We start from the raw sequence: 26,016 nt of genomic DNA on the forward strand, positions 1-26,016 counted from the left end.
CCACCACCACCACCACCACCACCACCACCACCACCACCACCACCACCTCCACCTCTACCACTGCCACCTCCACCTCCACCACAACCACCACCAGCACCACGAATATAATGTTTTTCCTTGCAGAACATACCATTTATTTAGCATTATAAACCAAATGTATTTATTCAAAAGAAAAAAGCATATGTATAAAGAAATAGATATAGTCCAACTTCTCACCCCACCCATGACCCACCAAATTTAATAAACCTGTCTTTCCCCCACAGGCTGACCCTGAGAAAAGAGTGTGACAGAAGGTAGTTCATATGGGAGGTGCTGAGAAAACAGAGTGGAGAAGTGATCAGTGCAAAGGAAGGTGACAGATAATGGCTTTGTCACTGAGCCACATACAACTTGGGGCAACTGGAACTTATCCCCATGGGGAAACTCAGAAATGGTCTAACACAGACAGCTCTGAATTATCCCACTGAGGAGCAATGGGGCTGAAATGTTTATATACCAACTCCAGCATTTTGTGCAGCCTCAGGAAAAAAAACCCTCAGGCAAAGCCATACAGACACTGGCAGATGGAATTATGACAGATGACAGTGAAACAGCGAAGTCCGAGAGATATGGGTGGGCTACCAATAGGGTCTGCTATGATGCCTCCTGAAGGCCACTAATGCTTTCTCCTCTCACTGACACTTTAAACTGAAGTCCACAGTGAATTTTTTGCACCATCAAGGTTAAAGCTACCTATGACTTCACACTGAAACCAGTAAAAGATAGAATGTGGTTGACAGTTTCCTTTGCTCTTTCCAGAAAGGGAAAGATACTTTTGCAATTTTGTTCTATCATGTTTCCATTAGTCACTCAACATATATTGTATGTATCTATATATACATGTATCTACAGTTACATATCAGAGTCTGAATGATTTTACTCTCAATCTTTATCTGAAAATAGGGCACTGACTACATAGTACTTTTGAATTTTATAAGTCTCATATCAGAACCTTGATAGACAATTTCCTCCCCTTGCCTTCCACTCTACACTCTGGTTCATCTCCTTAGATGAGTACCATTTAACTAGTGACAGGCTGAGCTGAAAGGAGACTGGACACTGTTCTTAATTACAATGTACCTGCCAGCTAAAAACAAATGAGCAATTATGTTTAATGGGAGAAGACTCCCCACTCCCTTAGGATGAGGTTAAAAATGATTAAAGACAAATCATGGGAAATTTCAAAGCTTTGCCTGGCCTTAAATGGGCTATGTAATCTTCTTCCCCATAATGCTACATTTCAGGACAGGGCATATGATGAAGTCTCCTTGCAGGCTCTCATCCTTCCTGGCCTGTGGAAGCACATTTGCCATTCCAAACACTTACAATGTCACTGTATTTTATTCACCACTCCCTTCTAATGAAATACTCCCACATACACATGCAAGTCATTTCGCTCACAATGCGCCAGTAATGGGATGCTTCAGAGCCTTTTGCAGGGAACAATGATTTATAGCCAGCAGGAGACTCAGGCTGAAATCAGGTGCACAGGTTTCTGAATGTCACATAATTTTACAGTCAGCTCTGAAGAAAATCTGGTTTCAAATTATGCATTTGGCTTGTACTTGAGGCTACAGTGCAGTTACAGGAATTAACTCTGTAAAAAGAACACCTCTTTATTTAATAGTATCTATTATAAGAGAAAATGCTTTATTTAGATGAATCATGTTAAGCATCTTTAAACTCTTAGTTTTTCAAATGTGAAACTGAGGAAAGGAAGAATGATTTAGGGGACTAAGAAGTGGCCTGAGGGGGCTTTATAGTCTTTAACATTCCTATACCTCTGATTTTAGTACAAAGTTTGACTAGCTTATAGTTGGAATATTTTTTGGTAGCTTTAGTCTTTCATTTATTAAGTAACTGTCTAACTATTGATCCGAGGAAGAAATTACTGGAAAGATAACCTAATGTCAAAAATGTAACAGCCTCGAGGAGAAAGAAGTAATTTAAGCCATTTATTTTAGGTGTAGTCAGTCATTAAAGTCGTAATAGGACTCCAAATCCCAGATTCCTAGAACTGTTTTTTTTTTTTTTTTTAAATCATCTATAAAGATTATCCATTCTAGGCTATCAGGACAGGCTGAAATGGGGTCACATCATAGCGTAGGAGACCCTCTACTCAAATTTACCTAAGAGCACTGTCCCCTGCACACGAAGGCACTGCCAGGGAAGTGAAACACTCTGCTCCTCAGACCATTCCCCACACAGTGGCTAGAGTGTTCCAATCCGACAATGCCACCGTCCTTCTGTAACCTTCTGTGGCCTCTCGTTACCCCAAAAAGAACCAAGCTTTTTACAAAGCCCTACCTGATCTGACCCTTGATAGAAGCAGTTTAAAACTCATCTACTTGAGGATTTTAAAGTTATTTAAAAAGAGGTTTTACTCTTTCCAATCACAAAATGAACTGGATTGATTCTTTAAAAAACCTTGTCTTTGAAACACTCATTGCAATCCTAGAAATAACAGTTTTCTTTCTGTGGTGATAAAAGGTATTTGCAGCAGAAGTACTTAAATTTCTACATGTGAGCAAAATGGATCTGAATCAGAACAGTGACATTCTCTAAAAGGCACTTAAAAATAGTAGCTACCATGTCCTGAAGACCCCAGCATAGATCTTGGGGTTTTTCAGAGAGGGAAAAAAAAAAAAGCCATCAGTCACACTACTACAGGGTGGCTCTGGTATGAGAAGATAACTTTCCACTGTGTATAGATAGGCTTTTGTTTGTAGTCTTAGATATTACCTTGTCCAAGAAAGCATTTCCATCCTTCAGGGACCAGCCAGGAAGATTGGACAGCCTGGGACTGCAAAACAAAATATTAAGATTAAATTAACCTAGATAGATTATAATCCTCAATGATTTCATGGTAACTGCACTGTCTCCATAAAGTTAAGAACAGTTTGAAATTACTGGTAGTAGTTCTTACTCTAAATACCAATCAAATATAAGAGAAATAACCATGTTGTATCAAGCTTAAAAATTATGTGGCAATAGGATATTAAAAGGTCAAACAGTTTGGCGGAAAATTGGAAAAACTAAAAGAATCGCATGCAGAATAATAAAAAATAAAGATGAGACATGAGAGCCTTTTATAGTTGTCCAATCACTCCATCTTCTTTCCCATGTGTTTGACCCCAGTCCTTAGGACAGGACAGAACAGGCGTCATCTTATTGCAGATGAAAAAACAGATGCAGAGAGGATAGGAGCTCTGGTGAGAACACTGCCCTACTATCTACCCGTCAGCATTCACCACAAACACGAATACCCGAATTCCAGTCCAATCCATGCTTTGGGTTCACAGCTTTACAAGTGGATTAGTCACCTGTCACCTGTGACTTGAGTTTCCAATTCTGGAGAATGAAGCTAGTTTTCCCAAGTATTACAAAATGACACCATGTCTAAAGTGAACAGCTTCTAGCAGATGAGGTCAATTTCATGTGTATGTTACATTTTAAAAATCTGAATTAAAAAATCATTTACTACTAGTAATCTAAAGATTTAACTGTGTACTACTAGTTGACTAGAAGAAATATAACGCAAGCTGAAAGTGCCAATAACTCAGGAGAGAAAACAGTATGCTGGTAAAATTAAAAGCTTAATGACCAAGGTAATGTGTGAAGAAAAAGCCCATCAGGATTCCAAGTTGGATGGCAAAAGGATTTCAGCACTCACTACAAAATTACCTTCTGTGATGCAAAAGTTAAGGACAAAGTAAGGGTGCAGGACTAAAAGAATCAGAAACCAAGTATCTGTAAGGTCTCTCTTCTTCTTCTCAAAATAATTTGATCAGATGCTAAGTCTGTAATTAGATGATAGGTATGAAAGTCAACATAAAAGCATAAATATGTGAATATCTGTGAATCTTTTAGAAATGGTTAAAAACCTGAATAAAACATAAACGCATCCATTTTCAGAAAAAAGTGAGAATTGGGGGTGGGGGTAAGTTTGTTGTTGTCGTTGTCATCGTTTTTTGACACGGGATCTCGCTCTGTCACCCAGGCTGAAGTGCAGTGGTGCAATCTCGGCTCACTGCAACCTCCGCCTCTTGGGTTCACGCCATTCTCCTGCCTCAGCCTCCAGAGTACAGGTGCCCGCCATCACACCCAGCTAATTTTTTGTATTTTTAGTAGAGACGGGGTTTCACCGTGTTAGCCAGGATGGTCTCGATCTCCTGACCTCATGATCCACCCGCCTCAGCCTCCCAAAGTGCTGGGATTATAGGTGTGAGCCACTGCACACAGCCGGGGGTGGGGGTTAAGTTTTAATTATTAGGTTGGTGCAAATAATTTTGACATTAATTCCAAACTTACAGAAAAGTTGCAAGGATGTGAATACAATGGACTCTCACATACCCTTTATCTAGATGAACTATTTACATTTTGCCTTTATTTATCCAAAAGTGAGAATACTGATTTATATTAGAGAATGAAAATCACTACTGGAGGCCAGGTGCAATGGCTCACACCTGTAATCTCAGCACTTTGGGAGGCCAAGGTGGGAGGATCATTTGAACCCAGGAGTTTGAGCCCAGCCTGGGCATCATAGTGAGACCCTGTCTTTACAATAAATTAAAAAATTAGCAGGCTGTGGTGGTACATGCTTGTAGTCTCAACTACTTGGGAGGTCAAGGAGGGAGGACTGCTTGAGCCCAGGAAGTCAAGGCTGCAGGAAGCCATGATCGTGCCACTGCAACAAAGTAGGATCTTGTTTTGAAATGAGACACTGTCTAAAAAAAAACAAAAAAAGAAAATCACTACTGAGAGAATCAAATTTGACTGGTATAAATCACACCTTTTTTTTTTTACTCTGGGAGTTTTTAAAAAAGTTTTTCTAATAAACTCTGGGAGTTTTCTGAACTAACTTTTCAGAAAAATATGCTATTACCATTGGTTGTTTTAATTCTCACCTCATTTCATAGTCATATATTTTGAAGACTTCTTACTTCTTGAAAAATATATTTGCTATCAGATCAGATTAAGAAAGCAAGTATTCCAATAAAAGTGTAATGACAAGACAATGTGGACACTGTTCTCATTTCATGCATGTTAACTCTCTAAAACAAGGTTGTAAATATCAACTTCCCTTTACAAAGATAACTGGATCAAAGGACACACACACTGTTCCCCATCAGACCCACACAAATCAGATGACAGATGCAGTTAGCTGTTCTCAACAAACGTTTAGAAATAGTAAGTTGCTTATTAGAATATAACTAATTTTTTAAAAAGCAAAATTTTTAGGTGTTGTGGTTTATTCCTGGAAAACATTTTTTAATAACAACAAAGCCATCTATTATACCTGGGTGATTACTTTGGGTTAGAGCCACTGCTAGTAGATGAGACTGAATGCTCAAAGGAAATCATGACCACGTTGTGACAATAGTGCCAATGACAAAGGGATGCAAATACATTACCACATGGCAAAGGGATGCTGACTATAGAGATGAAAATATTTGCTTACTGTGTTCCAATGAGTTAATGAATAAATCACAAAGAGTAAATTTTAAGTTACCAAAGGGGAAGGGACTTCGTTTTTTGCTTTTAATGATTACAAAGTTCGATGGTGTAAACTTTGTAAACAAGGAGATAGAGATCTTTCCACAGAAATCTAATAAAATGGTCGGGCACGGTGGCTCATGCCTATAATCCCAGCACTTTGGGAGGCAGCGGTGGGTGGATCACCTGAGGTCAGGTGTTCGAGACCAGCCTGGCCAACATGAAGAAATCCTGTCTCTAATAAAAATACAAAATTATATGGGCATGGTGGTGCTTGCCTGTAATCCCAGCTACCTGAGAGGCCAAGGCAGGAAAATCACTTGAACCTGGGAAGCAGGGGTTGCAGTGAGCCAAGATAGCACCACTGTACTCCAGCCTGGGCAAAAAGAGCAAAATTCTATCTAAAAAAAAAAAAAGAAAAAAGAAAGAAATCAATCTAATAAAACAAGGGAGGTAAAGGTGCCCCGCCCCCCTCAAAAAAAGATTGTAGAAGAGCACATCTTGGCACCCGCTATTTTACTAACATTTCTTAGGAAAAAAGGATACCATTAAAATTTTTAGTCAAAAAAAAGTATAAAAGATTTTTAAAGTAATTGTTTATTTTGGAAAAATAGGTAAATTATTCTAAGATTTCTGTGGAAAGGTCTCTATCCCCTTGTTTACGAAGTTTACACAGTTGAACTTTAATCCTTAAAAGCAAAATAACCTTAGACAAGTAATCTATTGCCTAGGAAAATACTGAAAAGAAGATTGAACATTATACACAATTTCTTTCTTTATTTTTTGAGGTGGAGTCTTGCTCTGTCGCTCAGGCTGGAGTGCTGTGGCGCGATCTCAGCTCACTGCAACCTCCGCCTCCTGGATTCCTGCCATTCTCCTGCCGCAGCCTCCCGAGTAGCTGGGACTACAGGCGACCACCACCACGCCCGACTAATTTTTTGTATTTTTAGTAGAGATGGGGTTTCACCACTTTAGCCAGGATGGTCTCGATCTCCTGACCTCAGGATCCGCCCGTCTGGGACTCCCAAAATGCTGGGATTACAGGCGTGAGCCACCACGCCTGGCCCGCAATTTATTTTTAATTTTTATTAGAGACACAGTCTTACTCTGTCGCCCAAGCTGGAATGCACTTGTGAGATCACAGCCCACCGCAGACTCGAACTCCTGGGCTCAAGTCTCAGCCTTCCGAGTAGCTGGGACTACAGATACATACCACCACATCCAGGTATGAAATGTATTACTTTTATAATCACAGAATAAAAATGAAAGAGGCATGAGTCCATTCATTCATTTATTCAAAAAATACTAACAAGCTTAATACTCAGTGCAAAGTGTTGGAATGACAGTAAATAGATAATCCTTTCCTTTTAGGAGTTTGCAATCTAGTATAGGGAGTCATTACACCAGAATAAAATAAGAGTTCTGACAGGGGTACACAGGAGGTGCCATGGGTTCACAGAAAGGGCACTCTTGACAGTTTGCAGTGAGGTGGTAGAGCAGAAAATAGGAGTTAGGAAGTGAAGGTGGAGGAGGTCTTTCAAGAAGAAGGAAACAGGGAAGAGCCTCATCACAGGGTGGAGTGTTGCAGGTCAGTAAGGTGTTCATCTTTTCATTCACTGATTTAGGAATCAAGATATTGGTGACAGAACTAGGTGCCAGCGATAGGACCGTGAGCAATATACTCCCTCCTCCTGAGGAAGCAGGCAAGGCACACGAATCCAGTCAGCATGCAAACTGATGGGGACAAGTGGAGGTAGCATCAAAAGATTTCCCTGGGGACACGAGGACTGAGTTGAGATCTGGACAGGAGCAGAGTCAAGGGGAAACTGGGGGCAGGGCCTGAGGGACTAGAAAAAGTTTAGCTCCCACTTACAGGTGAGAACATACAGAATTTGGTTTTCCGTTGTTCTTATGTTAATTCACCAAGAATAATGGCCTCCAGCTGCATCCATGTCACTGCAAAGGGCATGATTTTGTTCCTTTTTTCTGGCTGTGTCGTATTCCATGGTGAACGGCCTAGCAGGTTCCTTCAGTCTTTTTCACCACCAGTCCTTGGCATGGACAGCTTCCATGAAGGTTATTCATTTATTCACATGGAACTTTGAGCAGATTCCAAGACACTCCCTCCCAGTCCCCATCCAGCTAGAATGCCATCATTATGTCCTTCCTACATCAAAACTGTAGTCATGGATGATCTCACAGAGTCTTCCAAGCTGGAAAAACAATATATGTGACTGCTCTGAGGAAAGAGTCAGAAGATTTCTTTGAAACTATTTAATAGAAGGAAACAAAGAACAAGAGGCAGACTATAAAGAAGGTACTGGAAGGGCAGGCGTGAAGCCTGATACACTGAGATGAGTGTGGTGTTTGTCCTAAGAGCAATGAAAAACCACTGAAACACTGAAAGGTTTTTTTTTTTTTTTTTTTTGAGACAGAGTCTTGCTCTGTCGCTCGGGCTGGAGTGCAGTGGCCGGATCTCAGCTCACTGCAAGCTCCGCCTCCCGGGTTTACGCCATTCTCCTGCCTCAGCCTCCCAAGTAGCTGGGACTACAGGCGCCAGCCACCTCGCCCGGCTAGCTTTTTGTATTTTTTAGTAGAGACGGGGTTTCACCGTGTTAGCCAGGATGGTCTCGAACTCCTGACGTCGTGATCCGCCCGTCTCGGCCTCCCAAAGTGCTGGGATTACAGGCTTGAGCCACCGCGCCCGGCTTTTTTAAATTTCTAAGGGTATATGTCTTTATTTCTCTCTTTTTTTTATTATTATACTTTAAGTTCTAGGGTACATGTGCATAACGTGCAGGTTTGTTACATATGTATCCTTGTGCCATGTTGGTGTGCTGCACCCATCAACTCGTCAGCACCCATCAATTCATCATTTATATCATGTATAACTCCCCAATGCAATCCCTCCCCCCTTCCCCCTCCCCATGATAGGCCCCAGTGTGTGATGTTACCTTTCCCGAGTCCAAGTGATCTCATTGTTCAGTTCCCACCTATGAGTGAGAACATGCGGTGTTTGGTTTTCTCTTCTATGGTTTCCAGCTGCATCCATGTCCCTACAAAGGACGCAAACTCATCCTTTTTTATGGCTGCATAGTATTCCATGGTGTATATGTGCCACATTTTCTTAATCCAGTCTGTCACAGATGGACATTTGGGTTGATTCCAAGTCTTTGCTATTGTGAATAGTGCCGCAGTAAACATACGTGTGCAAGTGTCTTTGTAGTAGAATAATTTAAACAAGTAATATAAGATTAGATTTGTGCTTCTAAAAGATGATTGTGGGAAAAACGGAACCATGTGCCTTCTGATAATAGATGCCACCATCAGCATGGTATTCCTACCAAAAACAATAACCCCAACCTAATCATGAGGGAACATCAGACAAACCCAAATTGAAAGTCATTATATGAAATAATTGGACATACTCTTAAAAACCTCAAGGTCATAAAACATGGACTGGGAAAGTCTTCCAGATTAAAGGAGTCTGAAGAAATGACAGCTAAATACAATGTGGATAGGATCTGGATGAGATCCTGGACTAGAAATTACCATTTCTCTCTTTTGCTATAACGGGTTTCATAGTGAATTATGAATTGGCAAAAGTGGAGACATATGTATAAGGTATACAGATTAGACAATGGTATACTATCAACGTAAATTCTTGTTGATTTTTGTATCATGGTTATGTTAGACGATGTCCTTGCTCTTTGGAAATACACTCAAGCATTTACGGGTGAGGAGCATCATGCCTGCATCTCACTCTCAAATGGGTCAGAAAAAAATTATGTGTATACATATCAAGAGGAAATGATAAAGCAAATTTGTTAAAATGCCAATCAACTGGTAAAGGCAATCAGGAATTGCTTGTACTGTTTTTGCAGCTTTTCTGTAAATCTGTAGGATTTCAAGTAAAAAGTCACACACACAAAAAAAGATGACTCTTGATTGAGACAGGGTCAAGATGAGAATTGAAGAAACTGGTGAGGAGGCTTTAGTAATGACCTATAAAAGATGAGAATGACTACAGCAGCACTGAAGAGAAGTGACTGGATTCTAGAACTATTTAGAAGGTAAAAGTGTCAAGGCTTAATCAAAGATTGAATATGGAGCAGTGAGGAAGAAGGCTGAATCAAAGTTAACTCCCAGTTTTCCGGTTTTTATAAAAGGATACCATTTACTAAGATGGGAACTTGAAGAAAACCCTATCTGGAAGTATTTGTTTTCCTCTTCTGGACCCAGTCTGATCATGAAAAAAAGTTTGAGGGCATGTTGAGTTTTTTTTTTTTTTTTTTTTTTTTTTTTTGAGACATGGTCTCTCTCTCTCTCTCTCTCTCTCTCTCTCTCTCTCTGCCTCTCTCTCTCTCTGTCTCTCTGTCACCCAAGCTGGAGTGCACTGGCATGATCATGGCTCACTGCAGCCTCATCTTTCTGGGCTCAAGTGATCCTTCTGCCTCAACCTCCCAAGTCAGCTAGGACTACAGGCACACATTACCATGCCTAGCTAATTTTAAATTTTTTGGTAGGTATTTGGGACACATCAATCTGGAACTTGGAAAAGAGTTACTAACTAAATATACACATTTGTAAGTTGCTATTTGGATGGTTATTGCAGCTCTGAGCAATTTATTTTTTGTAATTTCAACTTCTATTTAGATTCATAGGGTACATATGCAGGTTTGTTACCAGGGTATATTTCATTATGCTGAGGTTTGGAGTACAACTGAACCTGTTGCCCAGGTAGTGAGCATAGTAGCCAAGAGTTAGTTTTCCAATCCTTGACCCCCACCCTACTAGCCCTTCTAGTAGTCCCCAGTGTCTATTGTTGCCATCTTTATGTCCATGTGAACCCAATGTTTAGCTTCCACTTACAAGTGAGAACATACAGTATTTGGTTTTCTTTTTTTATTATTATTATACTTTATGTTCTAGGGTACATGTGCACAACATGCAGGTTTGTTACATATGTATACCTGTGCCATGTTGGTGTGCTGCACCCATTAACTCGTCATTTACATTAGGTATATCTCCTAATGCTATCCCTCCCCCCTCTCCCCACCCCACAACAGGCCCTGGTGTGTGATGTTCCCCTTACTGTGTCCAAGTGATCTCATTGTTCAATTCCCACCTACAAGTGAGAACATGCGGTATTTGGTTTTCTGTTCTTGCAATAGTTTGCTGAGAATGATGGTTTCCAGCTGCATCCATGTCCCTACAAAGGACATGAACTTTTTTATGGCTGCACAGTATTCCATGGGGTATATGTGCCACATTTTCTTAATCCAGTCTGTCACTGATGGACATTTGGGTTGATTCTAAGTCTTTGCTATTGTGAATAGTGCCGCAATAAACATACGTGTGCATGTGTCTTTATAGCAGCATGACTTATAATCCTTTGGGTATATCCCCAGTAATGGGATGGCTGGGTCAAATGGTTTTTCTGGTTCTAGATCTTTGAGGAAACGCCACACTGTCTTCCACAATGGTTGAACTAGCTTACAGTCCCACCAACAGTGTAAAAGTGTTCCTGTTTCTCCACATCCTCTCCAGCACCTGTTGTTTCCTGACTTTTTAATGATTGCCACTCTAACTGGTGTGAGATGGTATCTCATTGTGGTTTTGATTTGCATTTCTCTGATGGCGAGTGATGATGAGCATTTTTTCATGTGTCTGTTGGCTGCATAAATGTCTTCTTTTGAGAAGTGTCTGTTCACATCCTTTGCCCACTTTTAGATGGGGTGGTTTGTTTTCTTCCTGTAAATTTGCTTAAGTTCTTTGTAGGTTCTGGATTATCAGCCCTTTGTCAGATGAGTAGATTGCAAACATTTTCTCCCATTCTGTAGGTTGCCTGTTCACTCTGATGGTAGTTTCTTTTGCTGTGCAGAAGCTCTTTAGTTTAATTAGATCCCATTTGTCAATTTTGGCTTTTGTTGCCATTGCTTTTGGTGTTTTAGACATGAAGTCCTTGCCCATGCCTATGTCTGGAATGATATTACCTAGTTCTAGGGTTTTTAGGGTTTTAGGTCTAACATTTAAGTCTCTAATCCATCTTGAATTAATTTTCATGTAAGGAGTAAAGAAGGGATCCAGTTTCAGCTTTCTACTTATGGCTAGCCAGTTTTCCCAGCAGCATTTATTAAATAGGGAATCCTTTCCACATTTCTTGTTTTTGTCAGATTTGTCAAAGATCAGATGGTTGCAGATGTGAGGTATTATTTCTGAGGGCTCTGTTCTGTTCCATTGGTCTATATATCTGTTTTTTTGCACCAGCACCACATTCTTTTGGTTACTGTAGCCTCATAGTATAGTTTGAAGTCAGGTAGCGTGATACCTCCAGCTTTGTTCTTTTGACTTAGGATTATCTTGGCAATGCAGCCTCTTTTTTGGTTCCATATGGACTTTAGTTTTTTCCAATTCTGTGAAGAAAGTCATTGGCAGCTTAATGGGGATGGTATTGAATCTATAAATTACCTTGGGCAATATGGCCATTTTCACGATATTGATTCTTCCCATCCATGAGCATGGAATGTTCTTCCATTTGTTTGTGTCCTTTTTTATTTCACTGAACAGTGGTTTGCAGTTCTCCTTGAGGACGTCCTTCACATCCCTTGTAAGTTGGATTCCTAGGCATTTTATTCTCTTTGAGGCAATTGTGAATGGAAGTTCATTCATGATTTGGCTCTGTTTGTCTGTTATTGGTGTATAAGAATGCTTGTGATTTTTGCACATTAATTTTGTATCCTGAGACTTTGCTGAAGTTGCTTATCAGCTTGAGATTTTGGGCTGAGATGATGGGGTTTTCTAAATAGACAATCATGTCATCTGCAAACAGGGACAATTTGATTTCTTCTTTTCCTAACTGAATGCCCTTTATTTCTTTCTCTTGCCTGATTGCCCTAGCCAGAACTTCCAACACTATGCTGAATAGGAGTGGTGACAGAGGGCATCCCTGTCTTATGCCAGTTTTTAAGGGGAATGCTTCCAGTTTTTGCCCATTCAGTATGATATTGGCTGTGGGTTTGTCATAAATAGCTCTTATTATTTTGAGATGCGTTCCATCAATACCGAATTTATTGAGAGTTTTTAGCATGAAGGGCTGCTGAATTTTGTCAAAGGCCTTTTCTACATCTATTGAGATAATCATGTGGTTTTTGTCTGTGGTTCTGTTTATATGCTGGATTACGTTTATTGATTTGCATTATGTTGAACCAGCCTTGCATCCCAGGGATGAAGCCCACTTGATCATGGTGGATAAGCTTTTTGATGTTTTGCTGGATTCAGTTTGCCAGTGTTTTATTGAGGATTTTTGCATTGATGTTCATCAGGGATATTGGTCTAAAATTATCTTTTTTTGTTGTGTCTCTGCCAGGCTTTGGTATTAGGATGATGTTGGCCTCATAAAACGAGTTAGGGAGGATTCCCCCTTTTTCTATTGATTGGAATAGTTTCAGAAGGAATGGTACCAGCTCCTCCTTGTACCTCTGGCAGAATTCAGCTGTGAATCCGTCTGGTCCTGGAATTTTTTTTGGTTGGTAGGCTATTAATCATTGCCTCAATTTCAGAGCCTGCTATTCGTCTATTCAGGGATTCAACTTCTTCCTGGTTTAGTCTTGGGAGAGTGTGTGTTGGGAGAGGAATTTATCCATTTCTTCTAGGTTTTCTAGTTTATTTGCATAGAGGTGTTTATAATATTCTCTGATGGTAGTTTGTATTTCTGTGGGGTCAGTGGTGATATCCCTTTTATTATTTTTTATTGTGTCTATTTGATTCTTCTCTCTTTTCTTCTTTATTAGTCTTGCTAGTGGTCTATCAATTTTGTTGATCTTTTCAAAAAACCAGCTTCTGGATCCATTGATTTTTTGAAGGGTTTTTTTGTGTCTCTGTCTCCTTCAGTTCTGCTCTGATCTTAGTTATTTCTTGCCTCTGCTAGTTTTTGAATGTGTTTGCTCTTGCTTCTCTAGTTCTTTCAATTGTGATGTTAGGATGTCAATTTTAGATCTTTCCTGCTTTCTCTTGTGGGCATTTAGTGCTATAAATTTCCCTCTACACACTGCTTTAAATGTGTCCTAGAGATTCTGGTATGTTGTATCTTTGTTCTCATTGGTTTCAAAGAACATCTTTATTTCTGCCTTCATTTCATTATGTACCCAGCAGTCATTCAGGAGCAGGTTGTTCAGTTTCCATGTGGTTGAGTGGTTTTGATTGAGTTTCTTAGTCCTGAGTTCTAGTTTGATTGCACTGTGGTCTGAGAGACAGTTTGTTATAATTTCTGTTCTTTTACATTTGCTGAGGAGTGCTTTACTTCCAACTATGTGGTCAGTTTTGGAATAAGTGCGATGTGGTGCTGAGAAGAATGTATATTCTGTTGATTTGGGGTGGAGAGTTCTGTAGATGTCTATTAGGTCCGCTTGGGGCAGAGTTGAATTCAATTCCTGGATATCCTTGTTAACTTTGTCTTGTTGATCTGTCTAATGTTGACAGTGGGGTGTTGAAGTCTCCCACTATTACTGTGTGGGAGTCTAAGTCTCTTTTTAAGTCTCTAAGGGCTTGCTTTATGAATCTGGGTGCTATTGTATTGGGTGCATATATATTTAGGATAGTTAGCTCTTCTTGTTGAATTGATCCCTTTACCATTATGTAATGGCCTTCTTTGTCTCTTTTGATCTTTGTTGGTTTAAAGTATGTTTTATCAGAGACTAGGATGGCAACCCCTGCCTTTTTTTGTTTTCTATTTGCTTGGTAGATCTTCCTCCATCCCTTTATTTTGAGCCTATGTGTGTCTTTGCATGTGAGATGGGTCTCCTGAATACAGCAAACTAATGGTTCTTGACTCTTTATCCAATTCACCAGTCTGTGTGTTTTATTTAATTGGACCATTTAGCCCATTTACATTTAAGGTTAATATTGTTATGTGTGAACTTGATCCTGTCATAATGATGTTAGCTGGTTATTTTGCATGTTAGTTGATGTAGTTTCTTCCTAGCATCGATGGTCTTTACATTTTGGCATGTTTTTGCAATGGCTAGTACCGGTTGTTCCTTTCCATGTTTAGTGCTTCCTTCAGGATCTCTTATAGGGCAGACCTGGTGGTGACAAACTCTCTAAGCATTTGCTTGTCTGTAAAGGATTTTATTTCTCCTTCACTGATGAAACTTAGTTTGGCTGGATATGAAATTCTAGGTTGAAAATTCTTTCCTTTAAGAATGTTGAATATTGGCCCCCACTCTCTTCTGGCTTGTAGAGTTTCTGCCAAGAGATCTGCTGTTAGTCTGATGGGCTTCCCTTTGTGGGTAACGCGACCTTTCTCTCAACATTTTTTCCTTCAACTTTGGTGAATCTGACAATTATGTGTCTTGAAGTTGCTCTTCTCAAGGAGTATCTTTGTGGCATTCTCTGTCTTTCCTGAATTTGAATGTTGGCCTGCCTTGCTAGGTTGGGGAAGTTCTCCTGGATGATATCCTACAGAGTGTTTTCCAACTTGGTTCCATTCTCCCTGTCACTTTCAGGTACACAAATCAGACATAGATTTGGTCTTTTCACATAATCCCATATTTCTTGGAGGGTTTGTTCATTTCTTTTTACTCTTTTTTCTCTAAACTTCTCTTCTTGTTTCATTTCATTCATTTGATCTTTGATCTCTGATACTCTTTCTTCCAGTTGATCGAGTTGGTTACTGAAGCTTGCGCATTTGTCACGTAGTTCTTCTGTCATGGTTTTCATCTCTATCAGGTCATTTATGGACTTCTCTGTATTGGTTATTCTAGTTATCCATTCGTCAAATCTTTTTTCAAGGTGTTTAGTTTCTTTGCACTGGGTTCGTAGTTCTTCATGTAGCTCTGAGAAGTTTGATCGACTGAAGCCTTCTTCTCTCAACTTGTCAAAGTTATTCTCTGTCCAGCTTTGTTCTGTTGCTGACGAGGAGCTGCGTTCCTTTGGAGGGAGAGAGGCGCTCTGATTTTTTGAATTTTGAGCTTTTCTGCACTGCTTTTTCCACATCTTTGTGGTTTCATCTACCTTTGGTCTTTGATGATGGTGACGTACAGATGGGGTTTTGGTGTGGGTGTCCTTTCCATTTGTTAGTTTTCCTTCTAACAGTCAGGACCCTCAGTTGCAGGTCTGCTGGAGTTTGCTTGAGGTCCACTCCAGTTAGGTTACTCCCAGTTAGGCTCTCCAGTTAGGCTATTCTAGGGTCAGGGACCCACTTGAGTAGGCAGTCTGTGCGTTCTCAGATCTCAACCTCCGTGCTGGGAGAATCACTACTCTCTTCAAAGCTGTCAGACAGGGACATTTATATCTGCAGAGGTTTCTGCTGCTTTCTGTTTAGCTATGACTTGTCCCCAGAGGTGGAGTCTACAGAGGCAGGCAGGCCTCCTTGAGCTGTGGTGGGTTCCATCCAGTTCAAGCTTCCTGGCCTCTTTGTTTACCTACTGAAGTCTCAGCAATGGTGGGCACCCCTCCCCCAGCCTCGCTGCCGTCCTGCAGTTAGATCTCAGACTGCTGTGCTAGCTATGAGGGAGGCTCTGTGGGTGTGGGACCCCCCGAGCCAGGCATGGGATATAGTCACCTGGTGTGCCGTTTGCTAAGACCCTTGGTAAAGCACAGTATTAGTGTGGGAGTGTCCCGATTTTCCAGGTGTTGTGTGTCATGGTTTCCCTTGGCTAGGAAAAGGAATTCCCTTCCCCCTTGTACTTCCCGGGTGAGGCAATGCCTAGCCCTGCTTTGGCTCTCACTCGTTGGGCTGCACCCACTGTCCTGCACTGACTGCCTGACATGCCCCAGTGAGATGAACCCCGTACCTCAGTTGGAAATGCAGAAATCACCCGACTTCTGTGTTGCTCATGCTGGGAGCTGGAGGCTGGAGCTGTTCCTATTCCACCATCTTGGTGCCAACAACCCAGTATTTGGTTTTCTACTCTTGTGTTAATTCACCAAGAATAATGGCCTTCAGTTGCATCTATGTCACTGCAAAGAGCATGATTTCATTCTTTTTTTTATGGCTGTGTAGTATTCCATGGTGTATATGTACCACATTTTCTTTATCCACTCCACTGCTGAGGGACAGTTAAGTTGCTTCCATGTCTTTGCTATTATGAATAGTGCTAAGCATTTATTAAATGCCCTTGGTGGAGAATATGATGGCCAAGCAATGAACACTGAAGAATGTCAATACATGATGGCGAATTACAGGAAAACACATCTCCAAAGTATACAGAGAAAGAAGGGTCACAGAGGTAAGAGGAAAACCAGGAATGCATTATCATGGAGGTCACTGCTACTGAATGGTCAAATAAGATGAGGACTGACAAATGCCCATCACGTCCAATGACATGGAAGTCATGTGGGACCTGAGAGGTTCTAGTGGAGTGGTGTGGGCAGAGTGAAGACTGGACAGGGTTTAGAAATGCTGAAGGGGAAAAACGAGTTGAGAGAAATTAAAATTGTTTTTTAAATTTTAAGTTAAATGTGAATGATTATAATTAAATGACAATCAACTTGGAAAAGTCCAAGACTTTGGACTTGGAAAAGTCCAAGCAGATATAAAATAATAATTTAATTAATTAGTTAATTGTAATAGTAAAAGGACTCTGAAAAAGTGATTAGGATGGAATCCACAGAAGATAAAGCAATTTATTCATACAACAAATACTTACTGAGTAGCTACCACATGCCAAGAATAGTTCTGGGCAGTGGAGATACAATGGAGAATCAAATTCCCTGCCTTTATGAAACTTACATGTAGTGGAGATAATAAATGCTACGAAGACAAATAAAACCATTGAGGGGACAGACAGGGTCAGGAATACCACTTTAGGCAACTGTGTCCTGGTCTAAGCAAAAGGAGACACCTTTTGTAAGAAACCGTATGGACAGCTAACCATTCTGCTAATAGAACTTCCCTCTGAGAGTGAAAGAATGGGAAGGGGAAGAGAGTTCTCATCCAGTTCTCATCACCCAGGAAATTCATGACCCCACAGAGCAGGTTGGGCTCCCTTTTGGAATCTCTCATGGTATCTTAGACTTCATTTTTTAAGTAATTATCCTAAATATATATTCTTGTTTTCTAATCACAAGTGTAATTAAATATTCATCTGTGTGATGTCTTTCTCCCTGATGGACTGTAAGTTTCATGAGGGAAAGTAGGTTGTTCTGTTCATCTCTAAATCCTCTGGTCCAGAACAGTGCAGATTTTTAATAAACATCAAAAAACAAACATTTTGTTCTTTGGGGGAAAAAGACAATAATATCAGGCTATTTTATTAGGAAATACCCAATTGTCATGTAATTAAGCTCCTCCCAACCCAGTTTTTGGGCAATATCTGTGGGTGGTACATGTACCTCTTTTTTTCTTTTTCTTGTTTTTGAGATGGAGTCTCTGTTGCCCAGGTCAGAGTGTAGTGGCGCGATCTCGGCTCACTGCAACCTCCACCTCCCAGGTTCAAGTGATTCTCCTGCCTCAGCTTCCCAAGTAGCTGGGATTACAGGCAGCCGCTACCATGTCCAGCTCATATATTTTTTTTTTTTCTGTATTTTTAGTAGAGATAGGGTTTCAGCGTGTGGGCCAGACTGGCCTCAAACTCCTGATCTCAGGTGATCCACCTGCCTCAGCCTCCCAAGGTGCTGGGATTACAAGCCTAAGCCACTGCGCCTGGCCTGTGGGTGGCGCATGCATTTCTAAATGCTGGGTGTAATTATAACTGAATTCCATTAGCTTTGCATAAAATGTAATCTGGAATTATCTCTGACCTTATCCTCACACCACCTTACTGTACCCCTTATCTCAGAAAAATCAATAGTTGATGAAAATTTTAGATGGTTCATCAGGTTATCGCTGTGAATAATCATTGTACTCAGTGATATCTTCAGGAATGACTGAGATAAACTAGAAAGCTTACCCAGCTTGCTATGCTTTTGAGCTCTTAAATCTGCTTTAGATAGCTTTTCCATATCCTATCTTGTATGTGGTGTCACTTTTTGCTACTGTAAGTATATTTGCTTCTACAAGGTAGCCACATCTTTTATAAACTGTTTCTAAATAGTAGTATGCTGGGAAACCAATTTCCTAAGGCAAAGTCTTAGTTAAGCATAAACAGTGCTATTGTAGGCCTCAGGCAATCTGTCTCATTTAAGATATGAACTTGGGCTACATATGTGGTTCTAAATCTAAAGTTGACTTAGTATGAAAATAATGCACAGAAGCCTATCGAAAAGAAATGTCAGATTCCATGCTGTTAAGTCTCTGCAAAGGCTGCTAAATAATTCTAAAATTCAATTCTTGGGCTCATCAGTTGACCATTTACCAGCTCTTATGTGATGAAAGATGAAATATACATGACCTCAGTTGTACTGAGCAGTTGCAGGAACATTTTACAGAAGCTCAGAAGAAGTTATAATAAAGAAGCCAATCAATAAATCAATAGAACACTTCCCATCAACTCAGCCAAAGGAAATTATTTTGATAAAGAACATTTTTAAGGGAACAAAGCAAACTTACAACAATACACTAGGTACTAGTAACATTCATACTAACGGTACCATTTTTCAGCAAACTTAAAGCTCATTTTTATTTTGGCTGCACCAGCACATACCTTTGAACAAGTGGTAAAGGAAGGAAATTGAGGGTAGAGGTCATGTCCAGTCCGCAGTCCAACATAATGGTGGTTGATTTGAATTTGAGCACATTGCATGGTAAGGTTGGGTGCCCTGACAGGCAATACTGAAAAAAATTAAATCACTTTGATCAGTAATCAATTACAGAAGAATCCTACAAAGTAAAGTGAATTAAATAACACTGACGATCTCTCATAAGACCAGAATGTTAAGTTCAGCTAACTTTCTATGTGGTTTCCTCCCTTTTACTGCTTGGGGACTAGTTTCCCCAGCTGTTCAAAATACTCAAGTCTTAGATCACGCCCGTCTGTCTTTTCACAGGGTGCCAAGCAAGCCTGGTTTTAGATGGGCCACAGTTATTCAAAATAGAAGGTTTCAAGGCTATGGTTATTCATTCCGTTCTCACAAGACACTGGTGAATTATCATCTTCCCCTTTGTATGGAAGTACTGTCTAAAGCTGTGGATGTCAATACAACTCTAAGCTAGACACTCAAACTGCGCTCTAGGTTTGGTTTTCTCCCCTTGTAAATAAGTGACCTTGCTCAAAGAGGAACTGGTTAGAAAGGTTAACTAACAAGCATGAGTAAAGGTTTATGCTCAGTATTGTCAGAAGAAATGACTCAAAAGGACAAGTGACTTCCCTGATGTGCAGACACTAAGCAGGAGTGTGGGAACCTACTTCCAGACAAGTAGGAGTCTTTTTGCCTGTGGTGGCAGAGCTCAGAAGTCAAAGGGGCACAAGCCACAATGGTGTTTTCAAAGGAGAGTGAACACAACACATTGACCTGAACCATTTCTCATGTTCTCCTCAATGTTGTGGCAGTGACAGATCTGCCACACTGAAAATTATCTATATGGGACACGCTCTGCCACCTTTAATAATTCCATTGCTGCTCTGAAGAAAAGAAATGGAGGAAGACCCTTTCCCCAACTTTTAAAGCCCTCCCTTGAGGAACAAAGCCCAGAAAACGAAGGGAACAGTGTGCTAAATCCACTAACAGTGTGCTAAGTCCATTCTCTCCATTTTTTTCCCCTTGGGACAGAGTCTCACTCTGTCGCCCAGGCTGGAGTGCAGTGGTGCGATCTCGGCTCACTGCAACCTCCACCTCCCTGGTTCAAGCGATTCTCCTGCCTCAGCCTCCCAAATAGCTGGGATTACAGGTGTCTGCCCCCATGCCTGGCTAATTGTTTTGTATTTTTAGCAGAGATGGGGTTTCATCACGTTGGCCAGGTTGGTCATGAACTCCTAATCTCAGGTGATCTGCCCGCCTCCTCGGCCTCCCGAAGTGCTGGGATTATAGGCGTGAGCCATGGCACCCAGCCCTCTCCTGATTTAAGCACAAGGACAGCACGAGTGGGAGTGAAGTTCCATCAATGCCCAGCCCTATATGGCTACAGTCCCTTAGGCTAAGTCTTTCCAGGTATTTGCTGCTCTGTCGGTTCTATCTTTGTAGTGGATGACTTTTCTCCAGAGGACATTACAGGAACTGATAATTTTTGAAAACTGCATGTTCTAAAAATGGTAAGGCCAAGAGCCAAGAAGTTGTATTTTGCAAGCTGCTTCTTCATTCCAAGTTTATGTATGATGATTATATTTTACCAAACAAAAATTCACAAGTCATGGTTTGAAAAGATGCAAAGCACTTACAATGACAACAATACAAATTATTTAAAATTGCAATTGTCCTGAAGAAGTCTAGGATCCATGATTTTGGTAATTACACTTTACGTAAGTTCCTTCTTTGATAGGTATCAGAATTACAGAAAATTTTTTCCTCCTAATTAAGACAGAGATATTCCTATCTCTACCCTCCATCTGGTTCCCTATTGCTACTTGGTCTTTATCTCCATCTAAAAACTATTTGTTAAAGATAAACTATCTCAAAATGAACACAAAGCATCATGTTAAACTTGCTCCAAATATAGCGAATGTTCCAGGAAAAGCTTTCCTATATTTTTCCTTTCAAAAATAAGAAAAAATCAGATATTCAGAAAAGCATGGAAGAAAATAAAATGAAATGCATATAACACTTATTTCTGAGTGGGAAGATTATTGTCCAATTTTCTTCTTTCGGCTTTCTCTATTTTCCAAAAGTTCAGCAATGACCTTTTACTACATTTTTATAATCAGAAAAAAAAAATGTGATTAAAACAAAACAGAAAATTTAGCCAGCCACATTGAATCACAAAATCTTTTTTATCTTCCTCCTTAATTCTAAATTATGGAGGATAAGGTACACCAGAAAACAGAGGAATATGTAAAAATTTTAAAAGCTGACGCTCAAAATATTTCAGCAAAGGAAGTTCGCTAAAAGACTTTACATTTGTTACTGTCGTTAAAGGCCAAAGGCCAAAGAAAAGTGAGGAACGCTTTCTAACAGCTACCACCAAATGAAACAAACATTTTTAGAGCACTGATGAAAGGTGCCAGGCTCCGAGCTCATTCGCCTTATTTGTATGGATGAGAAGGTTGAGCTCTACCAAGTTTCAGCAGCTTTTCTGGGAAGAGCCGGACACACAGCGAGGTCCCTCTGACTCCAAAGATCCCACTCATGCTTCCCAAACAGCACGCTCACCATGGGTCAACTGAGTGCACAGGAGCACAGAGTGGCTTGCCTGAGGTTCGCACACTTGTACAGGAGGCGCTTGCAAAGGGCCCAGACCTTGTGGCCTCCAGCGATGCTCTTTGGGCAATTCCAGTTTTCTGCCTCTGTCATCAAGCAGCGTATCATCTACTGAGGGTTATGAGACTAAGGCTCAAAACCAGTAAGTAATTATGGGAATAAAATTATCTACAATCGCACCAATCTGATCATTTTTATATTCTATCTTTTTTCATATTTGTAAAAGCTGTAATTTTAGTATTCATACTGCTCTGTGTGCTGCTTCAACTCTTGATGACTATGTTTTCCTCATGTTACATCCCACTTCATTTTTATTGGCCTAAGTCAATATACCATGGTTTGACTGGTCATTCATTCCCTTATTGTTGAACATTGAGGGTTGTTTCCTGTCACTCTACTATCACAACATGGCTGTGGTGATTACTTTAGTGCATAAGTCTTTTTCCACACTGGACTATTTTTTAAGATGATTCCCAGAAGTGGCACTAACTGGGTCAAAAAAGATGAGGATTTTATAGCTCTTTCAATCTGCTGCCAAAATGCTTTCCAAAAAGGACTGTACTTATTTACAATGTCATTGGTAATATATCAGAAGATCTGTTTCACTGCTCAAACCCACGAGCATTATATTCAAAACCATGTAGAATCTGTACTGAAATGCAGTTATCACCCTAGTAGTAGCCATGTAGAGGTAATTAAATGACCCTAAACAAGGAAAGTTAACTATGTGATAAGTGGCTTTAGTTCTGAGAGGCAGTTTGGTGCAATGATATAAAGTAGGGAATTTGAAGTTAAGACTGCCTGGGCTCAAATCTTGACTGCACTCAGTGTTAATGTGTGATTTGGGGAAGTTACTTAACTTTGGACTGTAAGGTGCAGTAATAGAATCTATCCCTGTAGCAGAGTTGATGGGAGGACTAAATGAATGGATATACTACCTGGTAAGCTTTTAGTTGCTATTAGTTACAAAATCATTAAGGGGCTGAAGAGGTCATCTAAGTTTGGATGGAGTAATTTATATTCTACAGCGGCATTCACTAACATCTTACATATGTGCATCCCCTAAGACTAGGTGAAATGAATGAACAATTTTATAAATAGTTCCCATTTTGCTAGTCTGCTCTTCAGGAAGATAGATCCACTAGTAAGTACAGAATAAACTTTATTTTTTTTCCAGCTTAACAAGCACATAGCAATGCTTTCATGTTCACTTTATTTCTACTTAATTAAAAAGCTACAGGTTTTTCTGTGATCACAATCTATAGTTCGCTCTCCATATCCATGGCTTCTGCATCCACAGATTCAACCAACTACAAATGGAACAATATCTGAAAAGAAAAAACTACAAATAATAAAATATAACAACGCAGCAAAAATTATATAAATTTTAAAATGCAGCCTGGGCGTGGTGGCTCATGCTTGTAATCCCAGCACTTTGGGAGGCCAAGGCGGGAAGATCACCTGAGGTCAGGAGTTCGAGACCAGCCTGACCAATACGGTGAAACCTCGTCTCTACTAAAGATACAAAAATTAGCTGGGCGTGGTGGTGAGTGCCTGTAATCCCAGCTACTTGGGAGGCTGAGGCAGGAGGATCACTTGAACCCAGGAGGCAGAGGTTGCAGTGAGCTGAGATCATGCCACTGCACTCCAGCCTGGGCGACAGAGCAAAACTCTGTCTCAACAAACAAACAAACAAACAAAAAGCAATGTACAACTATTTGCACAGCAATTATATTGTATTAGATGTTATCTACTGTGGGTATGGAGGGACTACTATACTATCTGTATTTCCCTGTGTGCCTTTTTTTCACAGAATAAGTGGAAATTCGTTTTGAAAGTTACATGTGGCTAAGATAAACATTATATTTTTCGAATAAAAATTTTATCAGTTATACTTAATGTATATATTTCTCATTCTGTTATTTTCATTAAAAAGCTTTTATTATGGGCAGGCATGGTAGCTCATACCTATAATCCCAGCACACTGGGAGGTCAGGGTAGGATAACTTAAGGCCAGGAGTTTGAGGCCAGTCTGGGAAACACAGTGAGACCCTGTCTGTATAAAAAAAAAAAAAAAAAATAGCCAGGTGTGGTAGCACACAACAGATGCCAGAAGACAACTGGAGTAGTATCTTTGGGGTTTTAAGGTAATTTGCTACCCCACAATTCCAACACCATCATTGTCGAGAAGTAAAGTTAAGAAATTTTCAGACCAATAGTAAGTAAGAATTCACTATTTCAACACCATCACTGAAGGAGGTATATTCAAGGTATATTTCAACACCATCACTGAAGGAGGTATATTTCAGGAAGAAGGGAGTTGAACTCAGAAGAAATAGGATACAAGAAGGATTGGTGAGCAAATAAATTGGTTAAAATATTGTCAAATAATAACTATTTTAAAAGTCAAATTATTCATTGGCTCTAAAATATGATGAAAACACGTCTGTCTTTTATTTACACACCACTGAGAAAAACAGCAACAATGAGAAATAAATCAAAACACAGTGCTTTAATGATGGGACTGAACAGTGCATTATATTATTACGCTAACTTCTTTTTACTTTGAAATTCCTTTCATATAGTGCAAGAAATTTGTCATTTGTCTTCATGTGCATTAGAACGAGATAGGGAATCCTGTTGTACATATCTTGGTTATAAAACATCAAAGCTTCAACTTGGCCAGATGTTGGGCTCACGCCTGTAATCCCAACATTTTGGGAGGTGGAGGTGGGTGGATCACTTGAGTGATTAGCCCGTCATGGTGGTATGCACCTGTAATCCCAGCTACTCGGGAGGCTGAGGCAGGAGAATAGCTTAAACCCAGGAGACGGAGGTTGCAGTGAGCTGAGATCGCACAACTGCACTCCCTCCTCAGAGACACAGAGAGACTTTGTCTCAAAAAAAAAAAAAAAAAAGACAATCAAAGCTTCAACTTGTGGTCAGTTTTCATAGTAAAAAAAAAAAAAAAAAAAAAATCTGAGCGAATCAGAAGAAAAAATAAAAACAAAAAAATCATAATAACTAAGACTTAAAAATTAAGAAATAACAGTATAATCATACTATTGAAAAATATAATGGTAACTAGCAGAGTCAAAAAAGTTCTCTCTTAAATTTGGGAACCGGGGACTGAGAGTTTTTCCAGTTTGTAAAACTATTTGATTTATTTTTAACTGTGCATATATAAAATTTTATTTTAAAAAATCCACATTAGACAATGATTCATCAAATGAAAAAAAAAATGGATGTATCTATATGATTTAGAAATAAACCTAGAAACCTATTTAGAAATAGCCCAGCTACTTGGGAGGTTGAGGCAAGAGGATTGCTCACGCCCTGGAGTTGAAGGCTACAGTGTGCTGTGATCATGCCACTGCACTCCAGCCTGGGCAACAGAGCTAGACCCCATTTCTAAAAAAAATTAGTAAAATTTTAAAAACCTGGAAATAGATTTTAAGACAAAGATTATTATATAAACAGTTCACTGGTAATATATAACTGTGACCCTTATGCACAAGCAATGTAGCCTCAAAATACATGAAGTGAACTTTGACAGAATTCCAAAGATTTCAAAGGGAGAAACCTGCTGCCAGTCTAGCTGTTTTAAGCTGCTATTAAAATATTCTCTTTGTTGTTGGTGCTCTGATTTTTCGAACACAAGTATGAGGTATAACTTACTTTCCTTTTGGTTTACGCTTCTAACACATAAGAACTCGTCTTTCACAACTGTGAAAATACTGTCAGCCACGATCACTTTGCATATGGCCTCTCTCCATTCTTTCTAGTTTCTACTTCTGGAATGCCTATTAAATACATGTGGTAATGTTTCATTTTACTCCCCCTTCCCTGTTTATCCTTTCTTTTTTTTTTTTTTTTTTTTTTTGCTATGTATAGTGCATGCTGGGTATTTTCTTCAGATTTATTTTACATTTTGCTAATTCTTTCTTTAGTGGTGTCAAATCTGCTATTTAACCAATGGGTTAAATACTGAAATTTTCTTCCCAGTGACTGTGTTTCTCAAATCTAGAAGTCCTCTTTCCTTATTAAAAACAGCATCTTATTCTTTTCAAAGGTTTGGATTCCTTCATACATGCCTTTAAATCACTTTCACATATTACAGAGTCTCCATGTTACATGATTTTCTGAAGTTCTTGGTAGTCTTACTACGTCTACTCATCCTTACTCATGGTGGATTTCAGATCCTTGAATAGTTTGCATGGTGAGCCCATTTTGGTAGGGCTTTGTGGG

General features: G+C 39.8%; 1 protein-coding gene across 2 annotated transcripts in view; it reads right to left on the reverse strand.

The window, feature by feature from the left end:
- INTS9 (integrator complex subunit 9) overlaps nt 1-26,016 on the reverse strand; it is a 126,312-nt gene that overhangs the window by 77,132 nt on the left and 23,164 nt on the right. For both annotated transcript variants that reach the window (XM_023216822.2, XM_023216821.2), the window contains exons 2-3: nt 19,122-19,249; nt 2,782-2,842 (exon numbers count right to left, since the gene is read on the reverse strand). In XM_023216822.2, the coding sequence (XP_023072590.1) occupies nt 2,782-2,842; nt 19,122-19,249 (189 nt within the window). The remainder of the gene's footprint in view (nt 1-2,781; nt 2,843-19,121; nt 19,250-26,016) is intronic.

This window comes from Piliocolobus tephrosceles, chromosome 7 (assembly GCF_002776525.5).
Source record: "Piliocolobus tephrosceles isolate RC106 chromosome 7, ASM277652v3, whole genome shotgun sequence".
In the NCBI taxonomy this organism is placed as follows: Eukaryota; Metazoa; Chordata; class Mammalia; order Primates; family Cercopithecidae; genus Piliocolobus; species Piliocolobus tephrosceles.